Source organism: Dermacentor andersoni, chromosome 7 (genome assembly GCF_023375885.2).
Source record: "Dermacentor andersoni chromosome 7, qqDerAnde1_hic_scaffold, whole genome shotgun sequence".
Taxonomy (NCBI): domain Eukaryota; kingdom Metazoa; phylum Arthropoda; class Arachnida; order Ixodida; family Ixodidae; genus Dermacentor; species Dermacentor andersoni.
In genome coordinates, this window is record NC_092820.1 from 113600725 (window position 1) to 113622909 (window position 22185).

Below are 22185 nucleotides of genomic sequence, written 5' to 3' on the forward strand. Positions count from 1 at the left end.
GGCTCGGAGAAAAAAGCTAAACAATTCAGTACTCACGGCATTCGTTCCAGGAGCAAAAGTGTCCCGTTGCTGATAGGCTTTCCAGGACTGAAGAGCTTGTAGTCTAGAACTAAATTTTGACTGTTTCCTCTGCAGGGAATAAAAACGCAATGACATCTCGGACTGATAGCACTGCACCCACTCCAACGTGGGTAATTGAATGCAAGAGAAAAGCAAGAAGGCTGTACCTGGGCACATGCTATTGTGCCGTTAAGCTCCTACTTTACAATCCACAATATAACGACTACAAAAAACGGATAAGAAGTGATTAGCATGAAGAGGGAGGTACTAAACCTATATTCAGATGCCTATGTAATACTACTGTTTTTATGAAAGCCCCTAATTTCAGTAGCCATTCTAGCATCTGTACCGTGATATTGTACGCTTAACAGACAACTGCAACTAAATTTCTCTTGCGCTAAATTAACTATAAATTGCACAGCATAGACTATCAAAGTAACCTTGGCGATGCCGCAGGTCTAGAACTTGTCCTAATTTCTCATTAGAAACCTTTAAACAGCTCGTAAGCAGATGATGCGAGCACCTGGCGGCGAGCGGTATTGGTGCAATATGGCAAACATCCGAGAACCGTACCAGACTGCCTTTATGGAACCAGGCACATTTCTCATTCGGCATTTGCTGGTTAATCGGTGTCTCACTTGGCGAGCTTTCTTGTTGTTCCGCACGCGCTTTGATATTTTGCCAGCACGCCGGTGCGTTACCTGGCCGTCGGGTGTTCGAAAACGTACTCGAACACGAGCGATGTTTGTGCAATGCACAGCGCTTCGCACAGGATGGCACAGCACACCTTTCCTGTTCTAGCTTTCAGAACGCAAGCCTGCACCGCGCTGCAGCAGGCAAGTGCGACGTGGACCAGCCAACGAATACAAATTAAGCATGCAAACTGCACCTTAGCGAAAGCTCATTGTTACTATACTGGCTCTAGAGGAAAAGCTAGGGGAAAGAAATGGCAACTGCAAAGACGCTGTCATGTTGCTACCTCGATTTCATACCACTTAAAAGAGTCAAAATATGATGCAAACAGCACGTACCACGCGCAGGCGTGCACACGGGTGGGGCGGGGAGGAGGGCGGCCGCTGCTCCTGATTATCTAAGAGGGGCGCTAAGTCTGCCCATTACTTTACTCAGTAGGGCGTGTCCCCTCATTCTTCAAGTTTATGGGAAATGCAGGCTTTTGACGAGAATGAAGGCCGAGAACCCCAGATTACGTGTGTTACGTGTGCACCATACTGCTGTACCCGAGATGTCAAACCATCTAATCACAAAAATAAAACGTGCTAATTGTTTACTTCCTCGCCTAACCAAAGGCCTAGCAAATCCGACAGAGCGGATGATTTGGCTTTGTTAGACAAGCCGGCTTGTGCAGCATAGACACATATTGTGCTTCAGTTTATACCCATCTAACTACAGGTAGATCGTGTGTGTTTTGGGAGTCGGTAAGTCGGTATAGCGAGAGTAACAAACGGCAGGCATGTCAAGGCGGGGTGGCAGATCACCGATAACAAGCACTGCGCGCAAAAGGCGCCTTGCTGTTGCATTTCAGCGCTTGGCGCTAACAATTGTGGCCAACTTTAGCTTGCTTCACAATTAGCACGACATCCACATCAGTTTTTAAATTTTCGAGAAGTGCATTCTCATAGCCGCTGCAGCGTAAGCAATTTTGGGCTGCACGCCGGGCAAACTGCAACCGCACGGCCGCAGCAAGCGTAAAACCACACCTACAAGCGCATCATGCAACGGTGTACCTGTCGCGTGCTTTCTGCCCACTCGCCGTCCCCAATCCAAGTGCTGCGATTCCGTGGCATGAGGAAAGCCTTCCGGAGACCCGTTTCGGCACTCCCGCAGAAAAAAGTTGGCCCAAGAAAGAGTGCAAGGAGTCATGCTTCGGGCAAGCTTTTCTATTTTCATACTTGCATTTGAATTTACAGAATAGACTCTTTAACGTCGAACTTGGTAACGCTAGTAACGTGAGCTAAGCACCACAGTTCTTTCATCGCGCCATGTATGTGAGACTGGCAGTGAACTAGATCACCGAGTGGCCGCAAATCAGCTCCCCGAGGGCAGATCACTCTAGGAGCACCCTCCTGCCAATGGGACGACAACTGCCGGGCTGAACTCAGTTACAAAGAAGACCAGCGTTCTCCAATGAAGAGTTTCAGCTGGGCACTGAGTGATGACCCTTCGCGGCTGCTGCCTTCCGACGTATGTCGCAGTGACATATGCAGCAGGCTTATGCGTTGTCCCATACAGCCTCGTTTTCGTTTACTACCGGCAGAAAGAGACGGCAAGCAAAATGCGAAGGTTTTGCGCACGGTGGTTAGACGAGTTTAACTGGTATGAATATAGCATCGAAAGAGACACTGCGTTTTGCTTCTACTGTCGCGCTTTTCTGCAGTGGAACGCAGCGTGGAAGGGTCATTCAGTTTCTTCATTCGTCTCTGTCGGCTTCAGCACATAGAAGAAAGCAGTAGAAAAGTTCAGGCTACAGGAAAAGTTACAAACTCGTTTAAATATCTTCATGTGCTGGAACTCATACAGAAAATACAAATCTTTAGGTGAATTGCTTGATGACAATCAGGAACAGCGTGTCGCTTTGACAGAAGAAAAAAGCAAAACAAACGGGAAATTCTATAACGTACTGCAGACGTCATTCTACACGCGAAGAGTGGTGGGCTCTTTAGAGGCAATAACTAAAGTGAGGAAAGTACCGAAAAAGGTCTTTTCTTAAAGATCGTTAATCTCTTGAAGCAATATGATCCTGTCTTTGAAACTCACCTAATTATGAACTAATGAACTCAGTGACCTGCTACTCCATGACGCAGGATGACAAGTGAAACTGTGTATGTGGGCCCCTTAATGACGAACTGCACCTCCGCTGCGGGTCGGCCCGGCATTGCACTGTCTTCGGGATCGGGCCACTTATTGGGAGTGCTTAACGCCTGCTTCACCTCCGCCGCGCGTCAGCCTGGCATTGCACTATCTTCGGGATCGGTCCACGTATGGGGAGTGCTTAATGCCAGCTTCACCTTCGCCGAGGGTCGGCCCAGTTTTGCGCTATCCTCGGTATCGCCCCGAGTTTGGTGAGTGCTTGACGGCTCCTTGACCTCTACCGCACGTAGGGCCGTTATTGGACTTCGGGTTCGGCCCACGTACAGGGAGTGCTTAACGCCTGCTTCACCTCCGCCGCGCGTCGGGCCGGTATTGCACTATGTTCAGGATCGGCCCACGTACGGTGACTGCTTAACGCCTGCTTCACCTCCAACGCGGGTCGGGTCTGTATTGCACTAAGTTCGGGGTCTGCCCGCGTACGGGGAGTGCTTAACGCCTGCTTCACCTCCGCCGCGCGTCGGGCCGGTATTGCACTATCTTCTGGGTCTGCCCACGTACGGGGAGTGCTTAACGCCTGCTTCACCTCCGCCGCGCGTCGGGCCGGTATTGCACTAATTTCGGGGTCTGCCCACGTACGGGGAGTGCCTACGCCAGCTTCACTTCCGCCGCGCGTCGGGCCGGTATAGCACTATCTTCTTGGTCCACCCACGTACAGGGAGTGCGCCTGCTTCGCCTCCGCCGCACGTCGGGTTGGTATTGGACTATCTTCGGTTTCGGCCCACGTACGGGGAGTGCTTAACGCCTCCTTCACCTCCAACGGAGGTCGGGTCGGTATTGCACTAACTTCGGGATCGGTCCACGTACGGGGAGTTCTTATAGCCTGCTTCTCCTCCAACGGGGGTCGGCCGATCATTACACTATCTTCGGTATCGGGCCTCGTATAGGGAGTGCTTAACGACTGCTTCACCTCCACCGCGCGTCGGGCAGTTATTGCACTATCTTTGGGATCGGCCCACGTGCGGGGAGGGCTTAACGCTTGCTTCACCTCCAACGCGCCTCGGCCCGTCATTGCACTATCTTCGGGATCGGGCCAGATGTGAGGAGCGCTTAACGACTGCTTCACCTCTGCCGCGCGTCGGACTGTTCTTGCACTATCTTCGGGATCGGCCCAGGTACGGCGAGTGCTTAACGTCTGCTTCACCTCCAACGCCGGTCGGCCCGTCGTTGCACTATCTTGGGGATCGGGCCACGTATGAGTCCTTAACGACTGCTTCACCTCCGCCGCGTGGTGGACCGTTCTTGCACTAACTTCGGTATCGGCCGAGGTACGGCGAGTGGTTAACGCCTGCTTCACCTCCAACGCGGGTTGGCCCGTTACTGCACTATCTTCGGGATCGGGCCACGTATGAGGACTACTTAACGACTGCTTCACCTACGCTGCGCGTCGGACCGTTCTTGCACTATCTTCGGGATGGGTCCACGTACGGCGAGTGCTTAACGCATGCCTCACCTCCGCCGCGGGTCGGTCCGTCATTGCACCATCTTCGGAATCGGCCCACGTATGGGAGTTTCTTGCTTACGACACCAAAATTTCATTGGAGGGTAGAGGTATGCAGCTTCGCTGTAAAAACGCTTTATACACTAGCAATAGAGCGCAGGACGACCTCATCGAGTCGCTGCATGCTGCGCTGATGCATTCATTCGCTCAATGTATGGCGATGAGACGAGCGACTATGGACACCAGGAACACCTGCCCGTTGTCATTAGTTACGTTGTGAGGACAAGAACCGACCCATAGAATTGTTCACCGCAGTTCAGCCAATCTTTAGTGTTGACAGCATCTCAATACTCACGGCTCTGGAGCGTGTTCTCTTTTTTCTCAATATCCCGTGGACGTCAGAGAGCTGTGTTCGTTTTGATGGCACTGCTCAGGGGTGCAAGCTAAAGTGCATGGGGCAAAGCAACAGGACCAAATCGCGCTGTCTATTGGTATGCGCACGGTCAGAATCTGGCTCCCGTTGACGCTTCTTTGTCAAGGACCGAGAATAAAATTCCTTTTGGCTTCTTCGGCAGGTTACAGCTTGAATGCAACTTTATGTAATCTAGCTCAGTGCGTCACGCAATTTCTTGAACGCATGTCTTCGGCGTTGGGCACAGGGCCATGGAAGCTGAAATCTTCGTCCACTGGAAGACCAGGAATGGATTTGCCGGACAGAAGCCGTCAAAGCAGTGTGGGATAAGTACTCCGCGTCGGTAGACGCGGTAGTATAGATTATAAACACCACACAGCATCCGTAAGCGCATGAAAAAAGCAAGAGTATTTCTTGCACAGTTGGCAATCTTCAGTTTTCTATTCTGCATGAAAATGGCTGTTGCTCTGCTGCTGATTGTCCTCAAAGTTAGCCGTAGTACACGAGGCGCTGATATGAAAGTAAACACTAGATTTCCAATAACTCACATAAATGTTTTCCGCGTCGCAAGTGGCAGCGAGGAAAGACGCTCGCGACAGATCAGCCATCGCAACAGCTTTGTTTCCGGACACCGAAATCGAGGTTGCGACATTTACATCAACGAGAATGATTACTCGAACGCATACCAGGCGCACCCGTTCATATAGGTGAAAAAGTTACGTCACTGAACGCGTCTCCTGTGACTTTGCCTCTCGTAGAACGCACAGGTCTCTGTGTTCCAGAACATCCAACGACAAGAAGTAGAACAAGGGGCACAGCTTCGCAACAGAAGCCAACTGTACCTTTATGCGAGCGTAACGAAAATGAACGGTGACGGCCTTTTTCTGGATATGCGAAATGCTACGTAGACTGCGGAAAGATCTGCGCATCACGTGACGCGACGCCACCTATACAAGGCCAGTGCTTCCACTCAAAGGCACACCTTTAACAAAAAATTCAAGAAGCGACCATGGCCTCTTGTTTGTGTGGACTGATGAGCTTCTACAACGTAACATTACATTAGCATTGCTGGTACGCTTTTATGCTCGGTAATTTCTGCTGTCCGCTGTCAGTATGAGACAGAACACGTGCGAGGAGTTCACCGTGTGTAAAAGCATAATTGTAAAAAAATGCTAAATTTTCTATGCGAAGCAGGCATTTATAACAACTGGCCATCATCGAGAGAGTCATTGGTTCAAAAGTGGGCATAATGACGACAATTTTGCCTGAAAGTGTAGAGTTTTCATCATTTTCCTCGGGCACGCGACTGTTGTGGCTGGTCAATTGAAACATGTAGTGCTCGGAACTGCCAGTGCGGTAGACCCTAGCTTTTGACAACTTACAGAATACTAACCGAATACCGTCAGAATACTAACCGTCAGAATACTAACCGAATGAAAGTGTACCCATCGCAAGCACGACGTAGCAATGCCCGCGGGAAGCTGCGGTCTGTGCACTAGCCCTGTTGCTCACGTTAGCTGCAGATGAAGACTGTTACCCCTCTGTAATACTGCAATATTAATTTTACAGCGAAATCGTTAGCATCTCGTTGGCGGGCATTTTTCATGTTCATGTCCGTGGACAGAAATGCGGGCCGATACCGGAGGTAGTGTAATACTGGGTCAATCAGCGGCGGAGATGAAGCAGGCTTCAAACACTCAGCAAAGGGAAGCGAAAAGTGCATACGTACATTGTAATTACGCACACATAGCATACAGAAGAGCATTCGTTTCAATAAAGAAAAAGCACAAAACAAGCATCCAAACCACATACTGATGATAAGGCGCTCCTGATAGCAATCCGAAGCACATATCCCTCCGCGCATGCGTTTCCCTGTAAAGATTACTGTTGCGCAAGCTGCCGCGGCGACGGCAGTTTGCGGCGTTGACAGTGACGCCACTAGGCTTTCGTATATAAGGGAACCAGCCTAGCAACTGATTTCATTGTTGTTGCAGCACCACTGTGGATAGGCAAGGCATAGTTAGGCCTCCCGAGGAGCAGTGTGAAGACGAGGAGCAGCAAAGGGAAAAGGAAACGGCAATACGACCAGCGGCGACGTTCTGTCAAAATTACCGTTACTCTCATTACTACCATTACTCTACATTATCAGTACCACCATTACTCTGAAGCAATTGAGCACTGCATACCCCCCTCAGCTCTTGTAGCGGTCGTTTTCAAGAGCTTCGCTGGGCATCCACTTTAGCAGGGCTGGGATGGAGAATCAATTGTTTTTCGTCAAGTTTAGCCTCAAAAAACGAAGATGCTCGTGTTTCTTTGTGTGCCGAAAAAAAAAATGAACCCCTCACTCAACTGTAAGTTCTGCTCATGAAATACTCACGTTCCGCTGTTTTCCGTTGCCATTGTGCGCACCCACTCTTCACCGGACTTGGCGAGGCGAGATGAGACTGCTGCCCTTACCCATGCAAGGATTCCTCCGCTAGGAGTGACCAGCTTGTGCAGCTCCTGATTGTCGTTCAACAATTGTGTCTCCGTGATAGCCTGTGTGACGTTCATGAAATAAGGTTGCATAGGCTGTGTTACATTAACACTTTAAATGGAACCACAACCTAGACACGCTGAAAACTTTTTTATATGAAAATTATGGTGCTTTTTTGCTCAGGCCGTAATAGTGAGTCGCATAAATTGCATCATTAGCTAAGTGTGTGTTCGAAGGAGGAAGAAGAAATGTGACAACAATGAACAAATACAGCTAGCAAAGTAAGGCTAAAGAAAAACAAATACAATGGTTAAAAAAGCAATGACTTACGAAATGCCGGTATTAACAAAAAGTTACAAGGTAAGCTTGCCATCATTATCCTAAATGTTACTTGTCTTGGTGAGTACACCCAATAAACGCTTTTGTGATTTGACTTGCGTCACTGTGGCTATTCGCCATTATTACAGCTTGACACTATTCTATACTTCTCGCCTAGATTAGTCGTTTGTTTGCACAGTCTCTTCGTCATCCGAATGCTTAATCATCCTAAGTACTCTCCGCATAATGGAGACAGCGATAGCTTCGTCCAGTAGATAGAGATATGAACAAATTAAACTCACGGCTCTCGCTCAATTGTAAAGACAGATTTAAAAAATTCACTGTTGACTACGATATCCCGTAATGCGAAATTTTAGCGCAGCTCTATGCGTGTTTTTTTCGCTCTATATTGAGGCAACGCATCGATCATCGCACCGACTGGCAGAGTCCCGACGCACGGCGCTATATACAGACCGGCCACATAGTCGCCGCTTCCCGCGAACCGCAGCTTATGAACTATGCAAAGTAGGAAAACTTCAAAGTGCCTCTTTGGTAGAATGCTTCTGTCCCTGCTCCTTGCATTTTCATCGAAATTTCCACGTTTTACGGGGACGCTGCTTCCTCCACAGTGGCAAGGTACGCGGAGCCTTCCACAGGCCCACCAAGTCTGAGGTCTGCTATGGCAAGCTCTCTGGGTAATTAGCGCACCAGGTCCAGCACCAGCGAGGTCACCAGGGAGGCTGACTGTCTTGTGGCTACGGACGCGGAGTCAACTGCGGTGCCACCCGTCCAGACGTCGACTACGGTGACATCATTGAGGAAACGAGGTACCTGGTTGAGCACCAGCGAGGACACCGAACTGTACTCGGTCACAGGCGGCGATTCGTCAGATTACAACTTTGAGGCGGTGATGAGCAGGAAGGCCAAAATAAGGATCCACAAGGTGTCTTCACCAACAAAGACACTAACTGTGAAGGCCAAAAAAGGTAAAGCTGGCTACACAGCACCCTATTCCTGCCCAAAGACTCCTCCATTAGCCTTTGAGCATTTAACCGGCAAGCTCTCTCCCTGCTTCTCGAGGGGATCACGCCGAATGAAATAAGGGAAGTCTGATAAAACACGCGAAGGAATATTCTCGCTGTGGACGCGACTAATGTAGCGCCTTGGACAGGCTTCCAAGAATAACAAATTTAGGCGGCATCAAAGTCTGAGCGATTGTACCATTGCACGCAGCCGGCATGGTGCGCGTCATCTACTAGAACGATTTGACAATGATGAACTGGGACTTCCTAATTCTCATCAAACCCGTGATCAAAGGAGTTATCATCGCGCATATGTGCTTCACCTTGGTAACAACCGCTGCATAAAGCAGATATTCAAGGGTGATTCCATCCCTTCGCATGTCCGTTGGACACTTCCGTCATGCCGTTAGGCCATTCGTCCCCAGACCACTTCAGAGCCCTAACTGCATCAGAATGGCCATGTCAAAGGCTTCTGTGCGAACATTACGTTTTGTCCTCGCTGCTCTGAGTCGCACGCTGCGGACGCTCGCCGCGCAACAAATCTAAAGTGCGTAACTGTGATGGCTTAAATGATGCCCCAATCAAACGCTGCACGCAAATTAAGAGAAATTGCCATTCTCAAACAAATGGTTATACACAGTTCATACCACAAATGAGCTGCAAAAGCTATACGATGCCGGCGAAATCGTCGACGCTACTGAATGTCAGCAAAGGAAGGAAGGAAGGAAGGAAAAAGTGGAGAAGGAAGGCAGGGAGGTTAACCAGTTTAGCCTAACCGGTTTGCTACCCTACACATGGGAGCGGGATGGGGGGGATGAAAGAAGGGGAGAAGAGATAGAGGGCACATAACACGGCACACACATCGTTGGTTACAGTCTGTCACTCTTGTGCGGTACGTGACATCACTGTCACAGCCGCTTGTCCAAGCCCGTATCCTTCATAAACCGAAGCAGTCCCTTCGTCGCCTTCAGCTGCGATGTCTTCAGTCGGCGATATGTGAAAATGGTTGCAACTGACAATGGTCTATTGTCAAGGTGCGCTAGAACGGACGCCATGGACTGTCTCTGAACATTATATTCAGGACAGTCGCACAGAATGTGTTCCAGCGTCTCCTCGCAAAGACAGGCATTGCAGAGAGCGTTGTCGGCCATTCCAATGCGAAACGAGTAAGATTTCGTGAAGGCCACCCCTAGCCATAAGAAATACTGACAAGCATTACTACTTCAACTGCTCGAAGTGGCCTGCAAGTGTTGGACGCGCTGGGCCCAGTCTTCGCAGCCCTCTAATAAACCACGGGTAACAATCACCAATCGTTCCGCAAAGAGGTCCTGTACTCACATGTCCACGGTCGTGTACTCAGAGGTAGTGTACTCAAATAAAACATGCCCTAAATCTAAAGCGAAAGCAGCAAGCTCGTTGTGTTTATTTGTCGGGAGCTTACTTACGTCGTTCAGCATTTGGCGCCTCACGATCAATACCAGTATGTCTGCCTGAGTGTTAAGAACGAAAAGCTATTCTTCAGTCTAGCGGGTACCTGCTTATCCCCGTCAACCAGCTTGAACAGCAAGAGACTAGACACCTTGACAGCAAACCCTAGTCCATGGATTATCACAAGAGACTCTAACGCCCACCATCATATTTGGGGAAGCTCCAAAATTAACGCAATAAGCCCGCAACCATCTTCATTTGAATATGATCATGAACTGTCCTTGTTTAATGAAGGCAGCCATACCTTTCTATGAGGGACATCGTCGAGCAGCTGCTTAAACTTGGCGTTTGTGTCACGTCGATTTGCTAATCGTGTGGAGTGGTTTTTAGACACTGAGACGCATGGCAGTGTTCATATCTGCAGTTACCTTAAGATCAAACGGTTGGCTAGCTATAATTCGGCAAACACAATCAGCCTACTTGGTTGGTCAACATTCGAAACCAGCATGGAAAAAGATTGCCACAAAAGCCTGCCTCTGATCTTCAACAAGCGATCAAGGAAGCAACGAAGAATGCGATGTCCACGCTCGCATTTCCTCCAATGTTGCAGATGTGGACGTGGAGTTGGAGCGACTCACTACAATTCGTCGGCGTGCAGAGCGAAGATACCGACGCACAAATTCCATTCATGATCTAAGAAAACCGAGACGCACGCATAAGAAAATTCAGCGCCGTATGGCCAAACTGGAGTCTCAACGGTGAGTGAAACTTTATGAATCCCTAGACGCCCGAAAACGTCTCTCTCGCATACAGATAAGCATTCGAGGCCTACGTGTATCTGCCGAACAACGCGTCCCAATAAGAGCCCTGGTGCTTTTCGAATGTCCGAACTACATCAAGGTAACGGAAAATTTTTGAAAGATGATTGCAGGCCAATCAACGTACACAGATTCCCTTGATACTACAGATAGCATCAAGCCACATTCAAATTCATTCTTCTTCTAGTGCAGACTAGAAAAAACGAGATTCACGCATGGACCTGCCATTCACTACCTTGGAGCTCGATGAGGCTCTTGCTTTGTTAAATTAAATTATGGGGTTTTACGTGCCAAAACCACTTTCTGATTATGAGGCACGCCGTAGTAAAGGACTCCGGAAGTTTTGACCACCTGGGTTCTTTGACGTGCGCACCTAAATCTAAGTACACGGGTGTTTTCACAATTCGCCGCCGTCGAAATGCGACCACCGTGGCCGGGATTCGATCCCGCGAACTCGCGCTCAGCAGTCCGACACCATAGCTACTGAGCAACCACGGCGGGTCTCTTGCTTTGTGTAATCAGTCATCGTCGGCTGGACTAGGTGGCGTATCGTACCGCATCTTAGGCGACCTGGGTGAGCAAGCACAATATGCTGTACTGGAAACATTCAATGAACCCTGGCGGCATGGAAACGTTCCTCAAGAATGGAAGGCAATCCGTCTGGTATCATTGCTTAATCTTTGCAAGTCAGCGCCAGAGCTCACGTCATACTGCGCGATCACGCAGGCTGGTTGCGTAGGAAAGGTGATGGAACGCATGATCCTTACCAGATTGGAGTGGTACGTGGAAAACTACAAAGTTTATCCAAATGCTATGGCCGCTTTTCGACGTCCCCGCTGCTCCGAAAATAAAGGCAATCGATATGGTCTCTTACGTCAAACATCAAGAGATGTGAACGGTTATCTGTCGCTATGTATCTGGACGAAACGGAGCGCCTGACAATGTTGCTCATGGCGCTATACTTGATGATCTTGAATCGGTTGGCCTTGGCGGCCGAACACACGGTGGACTTAAACGTGAGGTCTTCTTTTTTGTTTAGAGGGATGCAGTCCGGACCTCTCAACACTACACGCACCATAGTGTTCCCCTGTGTGGCATCTTGAGTACCACACTATTAAGTCTTGTTCTTGTTGGCCTCGTGGGAGGCATACCTAGTGCTGTCCAGATATCAATGTACGCCGATGACATCTGCGTGTGCACATAAGGTGTAACACGTCCTCAGTGGCGCGAGAGGCTTCAGAAAGCCGCGACTTCAATATTGGCGTATTTTAGTAAACAACATCTCTTGAATTACCCAGAGAAATGTGCGCTCATCGCGTTAATGTGCAAGCCAATGACGTCCTACGCTATATTTATCAATGGGCAAAATCTCTGTTACGCCAGGACGCACAGATTTCTAAGGGTGATCATTGATCGAGACCTCAGCTGGAGTCCCCATGTGGGCTACGTGAAGACACGTCTGACCACCAGTTCACACGTTTTCAAATTTCTTGGAGTGAAAACGTGGGGTACGTCAATACACGCGCTTTGACAGCTCTACAACACTCTGCTGCTCGGGTAGCTGAGGTACAGCTTACCTGTACTGAGCAGTACCTGCAGAAGTAACATCCGCACAAACGAGAGAGATCAGGCGCAGGCACTCGGGGTTTGTCTTGCATTGCCGCGCTGGATATCCCCAGCGGAGACAATTGCGGTAGCTCACGATTACCCAGGTACAACTCATACGACATTGGAAGTGCTCAGAGCACACATCAGGCACGTTGTCCTTGCCTTTTTCCACCACCTCGCCGCACTGCCGAAACAGCGGCACTGTGACTGCCTCCCTAGAGATTATACGCGTGAGAGGCTCCTGGCACCTCCTCGGCGTTTGGCTTGCCCACAAGTTCGACTCTAACTACTGGAAATTTGAACAAAAGCAGGACTTTCTTCGCCAGCTCTCGAGCAGCTAACTCTACTCATGTTGTACGAGACATAGAAGGACCAACTTCAGATATACACCCATGGCTCGACACCTGCGGACGGATGTTCAGGAGCTGTAATTCTTCCCGAAAAATCGTGACCACTCAACTTAACACTCCTCACCGGACGACGGCGACAGTTGCGTTGCTTGCTGTACTTCGCAGCGCTCTTCGCATGACCGATAAAGATCTACCATGAAAATGGAGCACATTCAACGATTGGAAGGCAGCCCTGCATTGTTTGCTATCAGCACTACGTCGTGGAACTCAAGACCAACTTTTGCTGGAACTAATGCAGCTATATCACCACCTGGCAGAGAAAGGGCGTGACATCACTTTTCATTGGCTCCCAGGCCACTGGGGCGTCATCGGCAACAAAAACGCCGATGAAGCTGCTAGGAGGGCTCACGAGGATGCCGTGAAGGAACCCATCCCGCTATCAAGAACTATTGCAGCAGCAAAGCTTCGCATATTAGCGCGGGATGCCCCTTAACCATGTGGAATGCGCCAGGCTTCCGGCATACTCGACTGCCCCGCCTCGACCCATCTCTCGGACTACGCATTCCATCTGGACGCTCCCGAATCGAAAGAACTGTTCTCTGCGGACTGTGGTTTGGAGTGTCTTTGACGAGTGCATTTTCTTGCCGCATCAGAATGGCTAACAGTGTTGGTTAATAGTATACAGGCGAGGGTCCCAAAGTCAAGCGACTGCAGCGGGACCATGCAGTGGGACCCTGGGATAGCTGCGGCAGCGATGAAACAATCGAACGTATCCTCCATTACTGTCCTTACTGAGATCCCAGAGACAGTCACTCGTGATGGCTTGGCATGCCTCGATGACCCGCCACTTTCTGAATAGACGATCTTCGTGTGTCGCCTGATGCGATCTTTACACCAGAAAGCGATGAAGGCGATACTGCGGTGCCTCCAGAGACCTCTTTGAACGATTGTGACACTCCTGCGTTCCTTGGTGCGTGCATGTCTTTTTCTTTTTTCCCCATCCCCACTCTTTCTATGTGTGTGCACTTCCTTATATATTTAGCTGTTTCCCCTAACCCCTTCCGCAGTGTAGGGTAGCAAACAGAATATCTACCGGTTAACCGCCCTGCCTTTCTGAGCTCTGTTTTCTTTCTATGTCTCTCTGCAACTTATGTAACCGCAATCTCCACCCGCAAACGCTTGCGGCGAAAGCTACGCGCGAAGGCGAGCTTTTTGATCCTTTGCTTTTCTCCTTGCCCCCCAGCGTGGCTGGTGCCGCCGCTACCGCGGATGAGCGGACGTGAGCGTCATGTGGTCGTCTTCATGGTAGCCTCCTCTCAGTGGCGTAGCAACGGGGGGGAGGGGTGCAAGGGGCCAGTGGGGGGGGGGTGTCATATACGTCTGAAGACCCGGAAATTGTCGATATCTTCGCCTTCCTCGACTACACCCGGGGGGGGGGGGGGGGCTGACAGGAGACCTATGGGCACCGGGTTCCAGACGACCTAGCTACACCACGGCCTCCTCCTTTTTCCTCCTCGCGCTCTTTTCACTATCGTAGCTTTTCATCCCCCACTGCGTCTCGCATTCGCTCTTTCATCCTTCGCTATCCTCGTTCGCTTGGTTACGGCGAAGGAAGACAAGGGACGCCAAGGTAAGCCGATGCTCAAAGCAGGAAAGGGCGCCTGAGAGCTTCGCTCCAATAATAACTTTCCTTGATCACCTTTTCATGTCTCTGTGGAGCAAGTCAGTTCTGGGGCCAGATCGGAACCTCGGGTAGCGTATCCCATTGATATTGCCAAGACCAACAGTGAAGCAGAAATGCTCAACCACGAAGCGTTTCAATGTTCTCGGCGGAAACTAGTGGATTTTATACGACTTTTTCTTTATGTAAGATCTCACTTATCGCCTACAGGGATTTAATGCCGTTTAGTCTAGCAGCGTAGGACTACTAGCTATAATCCGCGCGCTTCTTACTATCACCACAACAATGGATGCTGCTACGCGTATTGCAAGTCTGTTTTTGACGCGAAAGCGTCAAATGGCTCATTGAGCGAAAAAGCCTGCGTCAGTCGTCTGCAGAAGCGAAAAGCAGCACCTAATTCCCTATGGCTGCGACGCCACGTCACAAGTGCGCCTCGACAGAGCAGAGCGAGCGAAAGGGGTCACCGGCTGCCGCGCAAGCGCGCCAGGTGTTGCGTTAAGAAGGGCGGGGGGGGGAGGGGGCATCGCCACGATGCCACGTCACCCTCACTCTAAGAAGCCTATGTTATCCGCAGCTTTCTTGCCCGTTCAAGTTATCGCCTGTGTTCTAACTGCGCGTCGGTAAGGCTAAGGTAAGGCCAAGCCTCGTTGAGAGACTCGGCTAGCCAGGCCGAGCCTTCCTTACCTGCTAATGACAAGGGTACTACCCGCTATTTTCAGAATTCCATTATTCTTTACCATCCATCATTTCTATATCGTTACAATTTGGTATTTCTTACTCATTTTACACTAGGACATCGATTTGCACAGTTAAGCTAATATTCTAACCACTTAGAGAGGTCAAAACTTGTAGGGTCAAGCGTTTATTTATCTTTATCTGGCCGTGCGAGGTTGTCTGTTTCCTGTATTGGTACGTGGCCCAAATGATAAATCGCGATCTCTGAAGTTATCTTAATGTCCCTGTCAATGCATCTGTGCTATCAAACCTTGCCTAAATTATATTATAGATAGTTACGTTTCGCAACCGCGATATCGCGACGAGGCACGCCATAGTTAGGGACACCGGACTAATTTTGACCACGTGAGGTACCTTAACGTGTGCGCAAATACAACTACACTAGAGTTCTTGCGTTTCTCCACATCAAAAAGCGGCAGCCGCGGCCTTGCTCAAACGCGCGACCTTAGGCTCTGCAGAACGCCATAACCCCTAAAATACCGTTGCAGTACGTGACTTGCCTATAAGGATAAAACCTTGTACTATACGAAGCTAGCCGCAGTCACATGTCCCTTGAGTAACACATAATGTAACCAACAGTTACAACAGCCGTTTTTACGAAAACTGATTTATGCTGGGCGAACCTCTGCCCGTCACCAAAAACCGACTGAGAACTCAACAACAACAACAACAAAAAGCGTCTCTCGAGCTTCGGTCCTTCGAACGTCGTTCTCCTCTTTGTCGCCTCCTGTCGCGTGCCAATCGTCCGATTCTCGCGCACGAGCCGCCGGCCTGTCAGCACCGACCGAGCGTTGCCTTGCGGTGCTTTGCTTGACGCTCGCGGTGTGGCGGCTACGCAGTTGGGATATGTTGGTCGTCTTTTTCTTCTCGCAATGCTGGCGGCAATATAATCCCCAAATCCTTCAACCGCCCTCATCGCCTACTGTGCTGCCCGGGTCACGTGGGTGTACATGGAACGAACAGGCTAGCGCGTTAGCTCGGGGGTCTAGTATATCAGAGACGATGTTCTCTTCTGATCCCAGACACTCGCACAATCTCCTACAAAATCCCATCAGTTTAAACGTGAAGGATATTAGGGTCCTTTAGGGGGCGCACTAGAGCGCAGCGGGCAGCTCCCACGTCGGGAGAGAGAGGCCGAGCCTCTCCGACGCGTCGCGGACCCGTTGGACAGCCCATAACTGTTCTTCGATGTTGGGACTGTGCAGGACCGCATCCCAACGTGAAGAAGTGTTGCTTTCACCGCCGCGTAACGCGGAACATCGCCAGAGCGTGTGAGGTAAATTCGCTAATTCATTGCATAGTGCACATGCATTTCTTGTCTGAATTTCGGGGTACATCTTGTGAAGAAGTAGGGGGTTGGATATGCCCCCGTCTCTAGAAGCCTTAGTGTCAAAGTCTGAGGTCTATTGAGTTTGTAATGTGGGAAGGGGTAGATCCTCCGAGCCAAGTAAAAGTGCTTAGTAATCAGCGCGGAGTCCACAGAAAATACCCAGCACCTTATCCGCAACTTAGCGGGGAAGTGACCACCGATCGGACCAAATACAGACAAAGGTATTGCTAAATCTAAATTTGCTAAATGCCATGCATCCCACTCGGTATAGGGCCAACTGCCCTTGGTGTGGTGGCATACCCACCACAGTAGGTGCAACCTGGGAGTACTACTGTATAAGCGCCCTTATAGGTCAAACAACAGTAACACAATGGAGCAGCGGGAGGCACAGCTCGCCCGCTCGACCTGGCAAGAAAAAAGTCCTTAGTTAGCCAGGTCAGGCAGGCTGCGAAGGTCAGTGGGGCCCTGGACTGTGGGGCTCCGACCACCCCTGCCTAAAATCATTTACAGTATAATAATGTTTACACACACACACATATATATATATATATATATATATATATATATATATATATATATATATATATATATATATATCAGATCGTAGTTCATGCAACACATGCCAATATCTGATCACTTAACCTCTGCTTCGGCTTCTGTATTCAGAGTTCTTGCGTCGAAATCGGGCGTTTTAAAGCGCGAATATTCGATTCTAATGTACTAACCTTCCTCCCAATAAAGTAGACTTATATGGTCGTTTGTTTCGCAAGCGTTATAAACGTTGCATTGTTTCTAACGAGGTGTGCAATACTTGAAGAAAGCAGAGGGACCTCGCTGTGCATGTGCACGAAGTTTATGGTTGGCATCGGTGAAGAAAACTGCATTAGGAGATTCCATATAATCTTGAATGTCACGCTATTCAAATAAAAAAAATAACAACCAATAAAGGCAAGGATAAAATGCATTTGCATGAAACCAAGGTCGACTCTCGCTCTTTGGTAAGAATCCCAGAAATTTTATGAAGGAGAGCACATTACCTGACACCTCTCTTCGAAAGTTCCGACTAACAAAACAGCATGAGGCGCATTTCTGTGATTCCTAACTTACTGAAACATTCTGGCCTTACATTATATATTGAACATAATGTAGAGCTTACGAGCCCTCCAGAAGTGAGGTAAAAGCTGTCCCACGACATCAGCATCCCAGGGTAAGACGATATGGTCCACGTGTGGCCTGGAACAACGTCCTCTGAAAAGATAAAAATAACGAGCCAGGTCTTTAGTGTGAGTTAACCACCCTCACTCATGCGCTTCGGTCTCATCAATCCGTCAAGCATGAAATTACACCTAAGCACTTCTTATCGGTTGTGAAGGCGCAAACATTATTGTCCCCTTTTACGCGGCTGAGCGGTACCCGGAGTTATGAACTCCTCGCGAGAAAGCGAGCGCGCTGAGGTGTTTGGCGCATTTCGTTTGGCCTTACCAAGGTGCACTTGAACGCAGGCGAGAGCTTGCGCGTGAAAAGAATCCGTGCACAACAAGGTCTTCCAAGAGCGAGAGTCAAGTGCAGTCGTTGCGATGCCCTCTACGTTCAAGCAACACCTGGCGCGCTACTGCGGCAACAGGTATTCCCTTTCGCCGGCTCTTCTGCGTAGACACGCGCTAATGCTGCGGCGACGCAGCCAGTGGGGACGCTGTCGATGCGCGCTCGTGAGGTGACGCCGCAGTCAATGGGAATTTAGGCGATATTTTGCTGCTGCAGACGCTGAGATTTACGCTGAATGAGCCGTTTGACACTTTTGCATCAATAAGCTAGACGTCAAGGTTGTGCTCGCCGGTAATAATGCGGCCGGCATCTGACGGAACAGCTGACACGCCCTGGAGACTTGTGGTTGGCGCTTGGCCACTACATTGAACAGCCATATTACAAACGAAGCCCATTCAACTTGTACATCCACTTGTGAAACGGCACAGCAAAACAACAGCGTCAAACTAGCCCATAATGAGGCACCTCGAAAAAAACGTGACGTTGGGAGACAGCTGGGCCGTTTAGAATGCGGACTAGCGATCGACAGCAGAAATGAAATTTGCGTTCCAAAACCTAGGATAAGGTAATTACACTTAGGACGGCGACCAAAGTTGATTAAAGAATTGCCTCTGCATGAAACTTCTGTATACGTTTGAGGCACTGGGTCGAAAAATTATTTTTATTATACGGACTCCAATCTTGGCTGTGAAGGTGGCTGTCCAGCGAAGCTGCGATAAAACCTAATCCGATGGACCAATGTTACGTAGCCTTGAACTGATACCTTTCGAGCCTAAGCATCACGCCGCTGTGCATATTCAAGAGTCCTAAATATGTGTGGACTCTCCATATAGCCGTCAGGAAACAAAAGAAATTAGTTGCCATGCGGGTTCTTGTTTTACACATGAAAGCGTAGTTACGTCCCTCCCTGCTTCGCATGCTAGAGTTGCCGCTTTCCAGCAACTGCAACTCATACAACTGTAACGAAGGCTAGTACGTAGGTGGCACTGCAATTTCTCATACTCTATCGAACATTCAGAGTAGTTACCTTTCGTGCCTCTGCCTGCCTTTGTGCGTCATAGTTGACACGCGCCGCGTATTCACCTGGTGAGGACAGCACAGATGATCCAGTTCACTGATGTCTTTCTGGAGGCCGGAATGTTAGCGTTCGATCGCAAACGTATTATTTACATCCATTTGCAACAAAATCTTGCGACACGTGCTTCGAAAATGTTGCGTACGCGATATAATAGCAGTTGTCATGAGACGGCGTTAGCGTTCATTTTAGAAACATTTGAACAAATACCTATGAAAACATGAAAAAGAGCTCCAGTTGCTGAATTTGTATAACCCTCTCTATAGAAAATCTGTGCTGTACACGAAGTTACTCGAAGCTACAAAGCCAACGCGAGTGCTTAAAGCACAACGGCTTTTGTGTGCATTCACTTTGCGAAAGGTCGTCATCTAGGCGACGCCACGGTTGAGGAGCGTGAAAGAGAAGAGAAACGAGGAGCAGCGAAGGATAGTTTCGCTACTTTGCGAAGTTTCAGATTATTTAAGAATGCGTGGTGGCGAGCGCCATCTGGTGGTGCTACAGGGAACTCAGCGGCGCACCTGGCGCGTGCCTGCGGCTGTGATCGGTTAAGTTATTTTTAAAAAATTATGGGGTTTTACGTCCCAAAACCACTTTCTGATTATGAGGCACGCCGTAGTGGAGGACTCCGGAAATTTTGACCACCTGGGGTTCTTTAACGTGCACCTAAATCTAAGTACACGGGTGTTTTCGCATTTCACCCCCATCGAAATGCGGTGGCTCCACAGCCACCGTAGTCCTCCATAAAGAAAGCAACAAAGTCCCAATAAAGAAAGGCGTCAGGCAGGGAGATACGATCGCTCCGATTCTATTCACAGCGTGTTTACAGGAGGTATTCAGAGACCTGGATTGGGAAGAATTGGGGATAAGAGTTGATGGAGAATACCTTAGTAACTTGCGATTCGCTGATGATATTGCCTTGCTTAGTAACTCAGGGGACCAACTGCAATGCATGCTCACTGACCTGGAGAGGCAAAGCCGAAGGGTGGGTCTAAATATTAATCTGCAGAAAACTAAAGTAATGTTTAACAGACTCGGAAGGGAACAGCAGTTTACAATAGGTAGCAAGGCACTGGAAGGGGTAAGGGAATACATCTACTTAGGACAGGTAGTGACTGCGGATCCGGATCATGAGACTGAAATAATCAGAACAAGAAGAATGGGCTGGGGTGCGTTTGGCAGGCATTCTCAGATCATGAACAGCAGGTTGCCATTATCCCTCAAGAGAAAAGTTTATAACAGCTGTGTCTTACCAGTACTCACGTACGGGTCAGAAACCTGGAGGCTTACGAAAAGGGTTCTACTTAAATTGAGGACGACGCAACGAGCTATGGAAAGAAGAATGATTGGTATAACGTTAAGGGATAAGAAAAGAGCAGATTGGGTGAGGGAACAAACGCGAGTTAATGACTTGTTAGTAAAAATCAAGAAAAAGAAATGGGCATGGGCAGGACATGTAATGAGGAGGGAAGATAACCGATGGTCATTAAGGGCTACGGACTGGATTCCAAGGGAAGGGAAGCGTTGCAGGGGGTGGCAGAAAGTTAGGTGGGTGGATGAGATTAAGAAGTTTGCAGGGACAACATGGCCACAATTAGTGAATGACCGGGATAGTTGAAGAAGTATGGGAGAGGCCTTTGCCCTGCAGTGGGCATAACCAGGCTGATGATGATGATGAAATGCGGCCGCCGTGGCCGGGATTCGATCCCGCGACCTCGTGCTCAGCAGCCCAACACCATAGCCACTGAGCAACCACGGCAGGTGTTAAGTTATTGCCTACAAATATGAGAAATGCATGGTGGAGTAGAGGTATACAGTTTCGCTTTAACGAACACCTAAATATTGTCAGTTGCACGTCATTGTTAATTTTTAATGGAGTTTCGTTAATTAACAATATTGTGACAGCACTTGTTCTCCTGGTTCATGGGCTTCGAAGAGAAACCACAAATTGCGTGCGGTAGTGTAAGCGTGAAACAACCTCCCCGCTCTCTAGATTCAATCGATGGTCCCTCGTTACTTCGGTGCAGTAGCCCATTTATTTGGGTTTTTCTACAGGACCTAAACAATTCTTAAGTACGTACGAAGCGGCCAATTCGTGCTAAAGGCAGGCGTTATCGCACGCATTTGTATGCCAGTTACCCTGGCCCAGAGAAAATTTCGGAGGGAATAGGGGACGAGGGATGTGGCTGATGTGGTTCACCCTCCATTCCGTACTTTCGTCACCTGAGGCACAAGTCTGAAGTTTAGGTTAGAACCTATGTGACCCATGTATTATTAACAAGCGAATTCCTAATCGCCATGATAAGCTCTTCCTTTTTTTAACGGGAACGTCCCTAGCATTCCAAGTTATTGTACATCCTGTTTGGCTTTAACCACTACACCTTTGACGAGACATAGATGCACATTTGTTGTGGCTGTGTTGATCATTCGCATTAATGCATAACCGCGGCAGCGTCGCACAATCCATTTACCTTCGATTAACAGTAGGGGCTCAGCGAAAACACAACACTGGTGTGAGGATTCCGTCTTTTGCTGGTAGAAAAGTGTGCTCAAAAATTAAATGTGAAATAACGTGGAAGTCGCTTGATACTTGTCGACCAATATACAATGATTGCAAGATCATATATTGCTCGACAGAAATTTTTATATTTGCTCGATATCCATATTGCTGTAAACGAGCAGGATCAACCTGCAAGCTCGCTCGAAGCCCGTGTCATTAGTCCTACAGAAGTAGCAGTGTTGAAAAACGGCAGTATTGGATCATGGCATAAATGCACGCTTTTCTCTGTCTCAGATACACAGGATGCAAATGTCGGTAGAGCGAGTGCCTTAAAACGCAGTCGCGCCGAATTGAATGTATAGACCAGAGTGACATGTGAAATTGAAAGCCTGCTATCAGAGAAAGAACACATGCGTTTGCAATCTTGCATTGTAGCTTGGTGCTACTTTAGGATAGATGTCAACATTCCAGTACGTGACGCTGTGTTCTTTTCAGCGTTCCAG

The 22185-nt window shown here is 48.9% G+C and overlaps 1 protein-coding gene across 1 annotated transcript in view; it reads right to left on the reverse strand.

The window, feature by feature from the left end:
- Positions 1-22185, reverse strand: part of LOC126534925 (putative phospholipase B-like 2) — a 37841-nt gene that overhangs the window by 3943 nt on the left and 11713 nt on the right. Inside the window, exons 5-7 of the mRNA XM_050182129.3 lie at positions 17722-17813; positions 7177-7337; positions 37-129 (exon numbers count right to left, since the gene is read on the reverse strand). Of these exons, the coding sequence (XP_050038086.2) occupies positions 37-129; positions 7177-7337; positions 17722-17813 (346 nt within the window). The remainder of the gene's footprint in view (positions 1-36; positions 130-7176; positions 7338-17721; positions 17814-22185) is intronic.